The sequence below is a fragment of the Quercus robur genome, chromosome 8 (genome assembly GCF_932294415.1).
Source record: "Quercus robur chromosome 8, dhQueRobu3.1, whole genome shotgun sequence".
In the NCBI taxonomy this organism is placed as follows: Eukaryota; Viridiplantae; Streptophyta; class Magnoliopsida; order Fagales; family Fagaceae; genus Quercus; species Quercus robur.
The window spans coordinates 33,144,859-33,157,442 of NC_065541.1; the positions used below are offsets into that span (position 1 = coordinate 33,144,859).

Genomic DNA, 12,584 nt, shown 5'->3' on the forward strand with positions numbered 1-12,584 from the left:
TTAGTGTGGAAAAGTAAAGAAGACAGTAATATAATGACCCAGGAGAACCAATGAAACCACCCATTTCAAGGTAAAAACTTGAGAAAGATTTAACCTAATTATTTCAAGGTAAACAAATCAACTATGATAGAATGGAAGATTACAATAGATTTAAACCCTAAATCTAAAGCTATCTCTTGTAGAACTTACTAAAACGACCACATGCAGCTTCGACTCCACGAACTCTTATATCTTAGATTTGCTAAACACAAACTCCCACGATTGTGACTTTGAGATCCTACTCAAAGGTTTCAAATCATCAACAATTGTTGATCTTATAGCAGCAAATTTAGATCTATCGGTTCTAATGGTATGAGAATGATATCCGGTAGTGACTTTGAAATGGAAGGCACAATACCTTTTAGATCTCAAAAGAGCACCTCCAAAGTCATCCAAGAGCACTGAAAATGTAGTTACGGTTTTCCTTTTATACCTAGTAGTGATGGACTGAAACCCTGAACGTTTTTGTGGGTTTGGGCCTGATTTAAATTCTACAGAATTGACTTTTCTGCAATTTTTGATCGGTCGAGTCTAATTTTCGATTGGTTGAGCTTCACAAAAGTTGAACTCTTCTTTCTGCAGCTTGAATGTTCTTGAATCTTAGTTTGTACAATCTTGAACAATGTCTAACACCTAATCTAGACATGTTTTTGTTCTCGGTTTGCCAACAAACACAAAATAATAATCTAAACATTTAATTCTAAATATTTAGAACCTAACAATCTCCCCCTTTGGCTATCCGTGATAAAACACACATAAACATGAATTGCTCAACTCAAGAACTAACTAAATTACAAAGTATTGCCCTAATACAATTCTATCACAATCTACTATCTATCAGTTGCTAAAATAGTCATTAGTTGTAGAAAGAATTAATTTATAAATTCCTGAAACACTGAAAACAAACCAATGAAAGAAAAAAAATGAAATAACAGCAAATAACAAACATGCAAACTAACTCTCCTCCTAAGTTAGATACATTGAAAAAAAAAAAAAAAACACACTTTTATTTTCTCCCCCTTTCAAAAGCAATTTCATCTCTTTTAAATAAAAAAAATTTAAAACCTTTTAAACAAGAGTCCTAAATTTCATCTATTTCTGCCTCTTTTTGTCACGTATTGACAAAGACAACTCAACAAAGAGTTGATAGTAAGCATACACAACAAAGGATAAGAGAAAATAGAGAACCAATGAACCACAAAAGAATTCAGCTCTATAGAAAATAGAGGCAACTCCCCATATGAAGAGCAACAACTCTTCCTATGAATAACATAGATTTTAAAAATAGCTTTCTCCCCATATAAAAATACGAAAAGAAAAACAAGTTTTGGAGAAAATTTAGCAGGTGGCGAAAAATAAAAAGTCACAAGCCTAACTAAAAAATTAGCTAAGGATTCACATGAATACAAATATTCCCTCTTTTAATATATGCAAACCTGACACTATGTGACCCATAAACAGATGCATGCAAACATTCCATGTACAATCAGTTAAGACTATACAATATAGATCTCAATGATAAAAATTTTGCATGCAATGTGTTTTAGAGAAGATATTTGCACATTTATTACCCACCATATCTCTATGAAATATTCCCAATTTTTAGTAGCTCACACATCAAGAAAAATAACATATACTAAAATGTACAGAACTCAAAAATTAATCACTCAATTTTTAAATCAAGTTGAGTACCCAATTTACCAAAGTGTATGCGTGTTTTGTGTAAAAATAATGAGAGATATGATTGCAAAAATGCAAGATGGATAATGAAAACAATGCAATGCATGTGAATCCTAACAAAAATGATGCATGAAAAGACTAATTGGGCAAGAACTTTAAAAACTGAAAATTTTTAGTTTCGATCAGTCGAAATGAATCGAAAAGAAATTTCTAGAAATTTTGATCGGTTGAGCATCGATCAGACATCAATCGAATTAGGTAGAGAGTTTTAGCTTTAAAACCTGAACATTTTTGATTAGTTGAAGCAGTTAAAAATTTTAAAACTTTAAAATTTGGAAATTTTATGTAGAAAAACAACTTTGAAAAGAAGTTTCTAAGCCTCAATGTTGATGCACATTATATAGAAAAGTTTTAAAAAAATGATGCCACTCAGATGCAAACATCAAAACCAATCAAGAAGATAAAAACAAAGATTTTAAACTTCTAAACACATTTTTCTTCAAATTCCCAACCAAAATAGAAACTTGTATTTACACAACAGATCATATGCAATTAAAGATGACTAGATTAGTCAACACACAATCATATGTACAGAATTTAGCAAAGATTTGCGTGTAGTGTGTGCAACTAGTAAGTGTACAATGTACAGAAAAGGTGATATGTAGATGGTAATCAAACAAATTTTCTACATCATCAATCACATTGGTTTGAAAGTGACTATCACCTAAAGAATTACATCATATAACTCTCACATCTCCTAGAAAACACGCTTGCAATCATGTAAAAGCAAGCACTACATAGCGAAAACTAGCAAAGTGTAGAAAATAACTCATCAAAGCTAAACAAGGTACATAGTCATTAAATGTAAATTTCATAGGCAAACCTTGATTACACACTTAGTGGTGTGCAATACCAAAAAACAAAAAAAAAAAACAAAAATCTTTTTGGATTTTCAAAATTTTTATGACCAAAAAAAAAAAAAAAAAAAAAACAACCATTATGCTAAATGAATAAAATGTAACAACAATGCATGATAGTGCTCAACTAGGCTATAGAGGGTATACAACCAAGAAATATTAATTTCTTAATTAACCCATGAGTACATGTACAAACTAGTACACACTCATACAAAATCAAAAATAGCTTACGCGCTCAGTTATGCAACACACACTATTCAAGTTTCTCCACAATATCAAGCATGTTCTAAATCGAGAGAGAGATTATAATTCATGTAATCCTCAAGAAAAATAAAACTAGGCACAAAATATATATATATATATATATATATATATTTTGTCTTTTTGAAAATTTTCAATGTTTTTGGATTTTTTTTAATAAAAAAAACAACCTAAGAAAATAAAACAACCAAAAACTGAAAGAAAACATGTCCACAAATAATTGAAAGAATTAAATCAGGGACAAGTAAACAACACTCACCTTAGCAAGTCTTTTCTCATCCATACAGCATGAGTCTTTGGCTTTGTAGGTGAAAATCCATGAGAGATAGTGTGTATTTGAGGGATTATACAATTTTTTTGGGAGAGATTGAAATCCTACAATTTCCTTTCACAGGCCAACAAGCTTAATTTTTTCAAAAGTATATGAAACAATTTATCAGGACTTATGGCAGGAGAAATATCATTACATATCCTAGATTGAAACACAGAATGCTTAAATTTCAGTTTATGACAATTAGGACAAATGTGATTAGAAACACCACAAAAGTGACAAACAGAAACAAATTTAGGAACATTAGTATTCCTAACAGCAAGTCTAGTTTTAGATTTTGATTTTTTCCTCAATAAAGAACAATTTGGTCTAATGTGTCCAACTACACCCCAAAGGTGACACGTAGGCACAAAAACAGATTTCTTTTGCACTCTAACATTAGGTTTAGACTTAGGTTTAGAAATTTCAGTGTCTACATCAGAACTTTTACCTGAAAACTTCACAGCTAAAAGCAGTAAGACATTTAAAAATTATCTATGACAGCGGGGATCAAGAATCTCACTCAGGACGTTAATCTAGTTAGAGTGAACCCGCTCTGATACCACTTGTTTGTTTATGTTTAGACCTCTTAAAAACAAATTATTTAAACCTAGTAAATTATTCAAGTAGTTACTTAGGTTAATTATGAGATCTAGGTTAAACACAAGCAAACATATTACTTAGTGTGGAAAAGTAAAGAATATAGTAATATGATGACCTAGGAAAACCAATAAAACCAATCGTTTCAAGGTAAACACCTGGGGAGGATTTAACCTAGCTATCCTCAAGGTAAATAAACCAACTATGATAGAATGGAAGATTACAATAGATTTAAACTCTAAATCTAAAGCTACTTCTTGTAGAACTTATTAACATCACCTTGTGTAGCTCCGACTCCATAGACTCTTTTATCTTGGATTTGTTAAACACAAACTCTCACACTTATGACTTTGAGATCCCACTCAAAGGTTTCAAATCATCAATAGTTGTTGATCTTATAGCGACAACTTTAGATTTACCAGTTCTAATGGTATGAGAATGATATCCGGTAGTGACTTTGAAAGGAGAAAGTATATTACCTTTTAGATCTCAAAAGAGCACCTCCAAAGTCATCCAAGAGCACTGAAAATGTAATTATGGTTTTCCTTTTATATCTAGTAGTGATGGATTGAAACCCTAAATGTTTTCGCGGGCTTGTGCCTGATTTAAATTCTAATTGACTTATCTGCGATTTTCGATTGGTCGAGCTTCACATAAGTTGAACTCTCCTTTCTATAGTTTGAATGTTTTTGAATCTTGATTTGTAAAATCTTAAGCAATGTCTAATACCTAATCTAGACATGTTTTGTTCTTGGTTTGCCAACATACACAAAATAAGAATCTAAACATTTAATCGTTAATATTTAGAAGGTAACAAATATTAATGTTGATGATTTTGATCTTTTTGTTCATGACTTTTGTTCTCCCGAACGACCTTTCTATTGCAAGCTTAGCTTAGAACTTTATCACTTAGTATTTATGTAATCAGTAAATGGAGCATGCTAAAACCATTTAACTTGCTTAAGGAATGAAATCGATACAACATAGAAGAATGAATGGAATTTGGTGAATTTCCTTTATACGGGAATAAGACTTCCTCCTCTCATTTTTTTTCCCTCTAAAAATTTCTAAAAATAAGAATTAGATTGCCATTTCGCCTCCATTTTGTTAAAGGAATGAGTTTTTCCTTCCAATTTTGATAAGAATGCTTGGAAGGGAATGGAATGAATTGAGCATTCCATCATTCCCTCATAACCATTTCTATTAAAATTCAAATTAGAGGAATGGATGAATTTTTTTTATTATTATTTATTTTTAGTTTCAATCCATTCCATTCTTTGCTTTCCTCTATCCTAAATGGACTATAAGCTTATTTTCACTTTCAAGAAACAATAATAATAATAATAATAATAATAATTAAAAATCCAAATTGCATCTTTTTAAATTTTTTTCTTCTACATTTTCTCACTAACCAAACATAGCATGGTCCACTTAATTATTTAAACTAAAAAATTTAAATTATCTAGGAGTCAATATAAAAAATAAAGAAAACAAACTTATTTAGGTACAGTTGCATTGAATTTCATTGTACTTGGAAAAGACTATTATTTGTTCTTCATTAATTTCATTAATCAATGCAATCATGTGTTTAAATTTAATTAAAAAAACCTAATGTACAAAACCTATGAAATTGTACCTAAGTTTTTTCTATGCTTTTATTCCATTGCCAAATAAACACAAATATTTAATTAGGCAGAAATACACTTCAGACCTTAGAACTTTGATTAATTGTTATTTTAGTCCACTAAGTTTAAAATTTGTCCTTTTAAACCATAAATTTTGATTATGCAATCATTTTACTCCTTTTGTCCATAAATTGTTGTTAAAAGTTCCCGTTAACTCTTTTAAAACAAAGTTTAAAAAAAATTTAAAGATGATTTTATTAATTTATTAAAACAAAAAAAAAATTCTAGTTTTTAAATTGAATGGACTAGAATGACAATTGATCAAATTTTGCGTTTTATTTTCTATTGCTTTTTTTTTTTTTTTTTTTTTTTGAGCTGCTTCTAAGCCTTTTGTTTCTGATTTAATATGTCACGGTCCATCATTGGAGAAAGGTCAATTTGTCTCCTATGTCACGCTGTGCGTAAGCAACTCGTTTTTCTCCATTCTCAATTTCCACGTTAATTCCACAAGACTTGACCGAATGAAGTGCAATAGAAAGTCAAACAGATGACTCTTTCAAAGGTCACACACTTCCAAGAGAGGACTCTTAATTTTCAAGTCTCAACTTAATTAAACCAGCGGTTCATAAACCTTTAACCAAAGCACAAAATTAACATTGAACCTTGAACCTTGAACAGCCACAAGAACTCAACCATGAAGAAACTCTACAAGAAAGGCCAAGTGCACCCATCACCGCCATCAATCGCCGACCACTTGGCGTTGCTTCCTGCAACAATCCTAACCCTCACTGCGGCACTCTCGGCTGAAGACAAAGAAGTCTTGGCCTACCTCATCATCTCATGCTCCAACACTTGTACCAACTTTTCTTCTCATACAAAAACTATCCTCAGTAGTAATGGTGATGGTGATGCTGGAGACCACACACCTATGTTTGAGTGCAACTGCTTTAGGTGTTATATGAGCTTTTGGGCACGATGGGATGCTTCGCCAAGCCGTGAACTCATACATGAAATCATTGAAGCTTATGAGGAAGAATTGGTTAAGAAGCAGGAAAGGAGCACCAAGAGCAAGAAGGAGAGAAGGAAGAGAGCCTGTAATGAGTTAAAGGATGGGGAGAGAGATTCTGGGGAGGGGTTGTTGAATAATGAGTTTGGTCAGTCTGTCTCTGTGGATGTGTGCCGCGGTGATGGTGATGAGTTTGTGATGGAGAAGGGGTCTGTGAGGAAGATTATGAGTTTCATTGGAGAGAGGATTTGGGGTGCTTGGAATAGGGTTTAATTTTCTTTTCATGTCCAAGACATTGATAAGTTTTTTTCTTTCCGTATTTTTTTCTCTGTACATGATTCGGAATTTGTCTTAAAAATGCGAGTTCAGCTATATAAGGCTGAATTAAATTTTTTCCCCCTTTATGGGTTTTTAGACTTTGTATCAAAATATATGTGATTCTCAGATTTTTTTTTTTTTGGCAATTTAACACCAAAATACTAACATTTTTGTTAGTTCGCATCATTTCCAAACTATTTAGGAAACTAAGTGGAAAATTATCCACATGAGAATACAATACCCAAACCAGAAAACACGAGGAAACACAACAATACCCAACCCAGAAAACAAGCAACAACACCCAACCCAGAAAACAAGCAACAACCAGAGAGACACAGGAGACAACAAACCCAGAAAACCACAAAATCAAACCCAAGCACTGTAGACAACAAACCCAGAATACAACAAAACCAAGCAACAATACCACCAAAAACAACAAACCTAAGCACCAGAGACAACAAACCCAAGACGCTACCATTTTTATCAGAGTACTACTATTTTTATTTGATAATCCTCTTGAGCTTATATGTTACGTTTAAATATAAAAAAAAAAAAAAATTAAGAAACTTATTTATTTTATAATTTATGTAACATCAATAATATTGATTTTCAATTTATAATATTTTCTTGCTTGCAATTTTGTAATAGTCGCTACAGTCATAAATGCTTTGATTTTTCCCCCCTACAAGGCTACAAGAGAAAAACGGGCAGTAGTTTTCATATTATTGCCAAGATTTTGAATTTTAGTTCTGCAATTTTTTTGTTCATTGGAAAAATGGACAGCAAGCAAATAGTATCAGATAACCCCGCAAATAATATCAGTTCCCCCCCCCCCCCCCCCCCCCCCCCAAAAAAAATCTATTTTTATTGTTTGTTAAAAAATAATTAAAAAAAAAAAAAAAAAAAAAAAAAAAAAAAAATGAAATTAAAAAGTTTTTGACCAGACCGACAATTACAAAGCATTAGATATATAGCCATCAAACATCTTCGGTTTGAAAGAGTCTATGTTCAACATTCTTTCCGCGTGGATCAACAAGCATATAAAAATATAGCTCGAATACTGAGACTACAATTCTATGTTTGAAAATGGGGAATCTCAAGGTTTGACTAGTAATATGACTTTTCTCTCCAATACTATTACTAGGATCATAATCCTAGTATTAGGGGGTAAAAACCCCAAGTTGCTATTTTATAATCTACACCTTTAAAATCATTCCACATCCGGGTATGTAAACCTAAAATTTTTTGCATCCTAGCTACAGTAAGAGCATTAGCATCCAGGATGCAAAAAAAGTTCTATTTACACCCTCAAAATCTATTTTATCTATTTTACTATCCATTTTTACAACTCACCCAACATCCCAGTTTCTATTTTTATAGACAACTTGTGGTACCCAAACCCAATGGTACTTCCTGTGCAGGGATTGGGCTCCCAATTTAGTTGTTCGTGGTTATGCCTGAATTCCTACTATGGCAAGCTTCAAATGTTGCATTAACAGCCCAATTGCATAACCATTATACCTTTTGTGCTTAATTCCCTCTCTTCCCTGGTATCTTTCCTTTCACCTTCACTCCTGTTTCTCACACCCCGATTTTTACCAACCAACCTCTTCTCTTCTATCCTCCCTTTCCTTTTATAATCTCCCCTTAGTGGGGACCCAAATGATTACCTTTCCATCTTTTCCCACTTGGTCCCCACCTCTATCCAGAATCCCTAGTAAATTGGTCAATTCTAAGGATTCTCTTGAAACTTGCACCTGACGCTGAATGGTGCTCAACAGCATACTCTCCTAAGGCACTAACGGCGTTTGGGGACTGATCTGAGTATTGGCTATTACCCTTTTGGTTATCCCCAACCCATTCATTGATATGGGGCCGAGCCTAGTCTGATAACAATAGGCCATTACCGAGCACCGATCCTATGTCTCTATAATATTGCCACTAGGCTAGGCCCATCCTAACAACAATGGGCCAATACCGGCCTCCGATCCCATATCCCTACACAACTTATTAAAATAATATAAACTACACCAACAAATAATATAAAAAAATTTCAATTCTCTCTCTCTTTGCCATAGCCATTTTTTTTATACCCATACCCATTGCATACCCGTTCACGGATTCACCATAGCCACCACGACACCACCACCACCAACAACAAATACCCACCATCAAACACCCACCACCACCAATACCAACCATCAAACACCCACACAAAATACCCACCATCAAACACCCACTACCATCAAACTCCAACCATTAAACACCCACCATCAAACATCCGCTACCATCAAACTCTAACCATCAAACACCCACCACCATATACCCACCATCAAACACCCACACAAAATACCCACCACCATCAATACCAACCATCAAACACCCACCACTACCAATACCAACCATCAAACACCCACACAAAATACCCACCACCATATACCCACCATCAAACACACACCACCAACAAATAGCCACCATCAAACACCCACCACCACCAAACTCCAACCATTAAACAACACTACCACAAATACCCACCACCACCAAATACCCACCATCAAACACCCACAAATACAACAATACCCACAAGATCAGAGAGAGAGAGAGAGAGAGAGAGAGAGAGAGAGGTGAGAAGAAAAGGAAGTCTGAGAAATACCCATCGACCACCACATTTGCCGCCACCAAACTGTGAGTGTTGGTGGAGATGAAGAGTGAGAAAATGAGAGAGGGAGTTTGAGAAATAAAGTAAGAAAGGGGAGAGAAGAAAGTAACGTAGAGAGAGAGAGAGAGAGAGAGAGAGAGAGAGAGAGAGAGAGAGAGAGAGAATTATTTTTTTAATCTAACAACTTGCTATAGTGAGGTTGTATGTATACAACCTTATTGCTCACAATTGCCAAATTTTTTTAGAAATACCAACCTGGATGAAGCATCATTTTGGCTTATAAGGATGTAAAATAGCAATTGGGGGGGTGTTTACAACCCCTAATGCTAATGCTTTAAGGTTGCATATGTACAACCTTAATGTTCATGATTGTAAACAAAATATAATTTTTTAATCTTAAACACTCTCTCTCTTCCTTTCACTTCAGACTCCTTTTTTTTTTTTTTTTTTCATCTCTTTCTCACGCTTGTCCTCTCTTCCTCTCACAGTGAAGCCTTTTTTTTTTCTCTCAAGATCAGCTTTGGGTGGGTAGGCTTCAGATCGGTGTGGTGTCATGAGATTGTGGGTGGTCCTAGGTTTGTGGGGCCGTGGGTAGCCCTGGGGTCGTGGGTAGCTATGGGTGGCTATGGGTTTTGCTCGCAGTGGGTCATGGGTTTGATGGGTATGGGTTTCATGGTGGATTTTATGTGTTTGGATTTGTGTTTTTGAGGGTATTTTGGATGATGAATTAGTGGCACTTGAGGCTTGAATAAGGCTGGGTTTTGGGGCTTTCTCGGTGGTTGGGTTTCAGTGGTTGTGGGTTAATGTTGGTGCGGGTAATAGTGGTGGGTATAAATTTTGGTGGTTGTGGGATGCTGTTGGTGGTGGGTACAAATTTCAAGAACATTGGCAGATTGCACTCCCCACAGCTCTAGCTTTAATGGCAAACCCCATTGCTTCTCTAATAGAAACAACATTCATTGGCCATATTGGTTAGTGCTTACTATTCATTTTCATTTTTATGTATTGTAGCAAGCTTGTGCATAGTGTTTGCTGCAATGTTGACTTGTGTTTGAGTTGCAGAATCTTATTAAAAGATGATGTTATGCATCAAAGAAGACTTGTATTCATGATGCCCCCAATGGGAAAACAAATATATACAAAAACTTCTTACCTTCTATAAGTCAATTCCAGAAGTTGATCATAGTGAAGAATGCTACTTTAGACTTAGGTTATTGAATTTCAAGAACGGTGGTGGGTATAAATTTTGGTGGTTGTGGGTTGCTATTCATACCGTATTTTGTCCACTCTCAATTTGCATGCCGGACGACTGAAAATCCAAAAATATCATTTTTTTTCTCCATGGGGCTGCGAGAACATCCAGAACAACATGGCATAACCCGTTCAGGTATCGGAGCATTCGAAGTACTTTTTTTCAGCTAAAATGACTAAAATGCCCTTGGTCAGCCTTAGGTTTGACCAAAGGTCAAACATGGTCAAAACCCTCACAAAACAATATTTTTTATAGTTTTACATCAAACCTGAGCTTCTCGGAGAATTTTGACAATTTTGACTTGAAGTCGATCTTAAGTGGGCCCAAAAACCCTAATTTCGATCCGGCTATTAGAACGGGTTGAAACCAACGCCATTGTAAATATTATCAAATTCTCATTCTAATGACTGTTCATGAGTCAAAATTGGAGTTAGAACGGCTGAGATATCACAAAAACCGGGATGATGCATTGATCGATACCCCACAAACTTCCGAAAGCCATAACTTTTGATCCGACCGTTGGATTTTCAAGATCCATACCTTTTCAGAAATAGGAAATCAAAATATTTCCAAGGGAGTCAGGATCAATCTAATCAGAGGCCTTTTGAGGCCCGCGGCCCATGAAGGGCCACCGCCTCAAAATGCGTGCTAGGGCTATAAATAGCCCCAGGCACCCCTCACACCAGAAGAGGAGCACATTTTCTAAATTTCTGCTCTCTGCCTAGCTTCGCTACACAGTTCTTCCCTCTTTTAAACACCAAAAAACACATCAAAGTCTCTTGATTCTTCTCTCTTCACCAACAACACAAGGTATTGTTCTTATACCCAATCTTCCTTTCCTTCGTTCTACACTTTGGATTTGGGGTTTAGGTGTGTGGATGTAGCTTTTTTAGCTATCATTCACACCCCTAACCTTCTAAATCTTTTCCTAGCGTTGATCTTGCTCTTTTTGCTTGAATAACATGATTTATTGCTTTATTTAGCATGTTTTTTACTTTATTTGTGTTTCTAGCTTAAATCTCTTTGTTGATTATGTCTTATGCCATGTTTCATGCTTAGATCCATGTTCCCACATGTTCATATGTTTAGATCTACATGCTTAGGCTTTTATACCAAGTTTTTCTATGTTTTGTTCCTCTTTTTGCTCTATGTTGATGTTAGGGTTACATGCTCACATTCTTGATATCATGTCTATGGTTATGTCTTGCTTAGATCTACATGTTTGTATGCACGTTCTATGCTCTTATCCCTATATCCGAGTCTTCACATGCTTGTATGCTTGGATTCATGTTCTACCATGTCTATGTGCTAAGTTTCTACACGTTTACATGTATGTTCCTATGCCTATATGTCTAGATCTATGTTTTCACATGCCTATGTGCTTGGATCTACGTTCTGTACATGCTTTTTACTATATGTGCTTGTGCGCTCCATGCCACATTTGTATGCCTAGCCCTAGGCTATGTTTGTCATGCCATGTGCTATTGTAGTCCTTTTGTCGCTTTATCTTTCTTTCTTGTATTTTGGCATAGTGGTGAGGACCCAATCTAGACCCTGTGGTCTTTGTCATCGTCCATACACCAAGGCCCACATAAAAGGGTTTGGATCATCCTATTTGCATGTCTACGTTTGCTTACTCCTATGCTTTATGCTTGTGTTAACCTCTCTTGTTCTAGGTTTTGCCACGCTTGACACCCTTAGCAAGCGTGTGGTTGTCTGGTTACATCTGATGCCCATGAGGCCTTGTTTGAATGCAACCACTTGGGACTCACCGCCATGATGCTCGTTGCTTCGTGCATACCTTTCCCCTTTTCCGCTCCGTGCAATGATATGCTTGCCATGCTTGTTTGTGCCACCCGTTGGCTTTATATGCATTTTTACATGCTTGCTTACACGTCCATGCATGAGTCTTTCTTG

At 35.2% G+C, this 12,584-nt stretch overlaps 1 protein-coding gene across 1 annotated transcript; it reads left to right on the plus strand.

The window, feature by feature from the left end:
* The first annotated feature begins 6,020 nt into the window (after positions 1-6,020).
* On the plus strand, positions 6,021-6,835 carry LOC126695258 (uncharacterized). The gene has a single exon (XM_050391933.1). The coding sequence runs from the start codon at positions 6,127-6,129 to the stop codon at positions 6,709-6,711; it is 585 nt and encodes a 194-aa protein (XP_050247890.1). The 5' UTR covers positions 6,021-6,126; the 3' UTR covers positions 6,712-6,835.
* Positions 6,836-12,584: the final 5,749 nt, after the last annotated feature.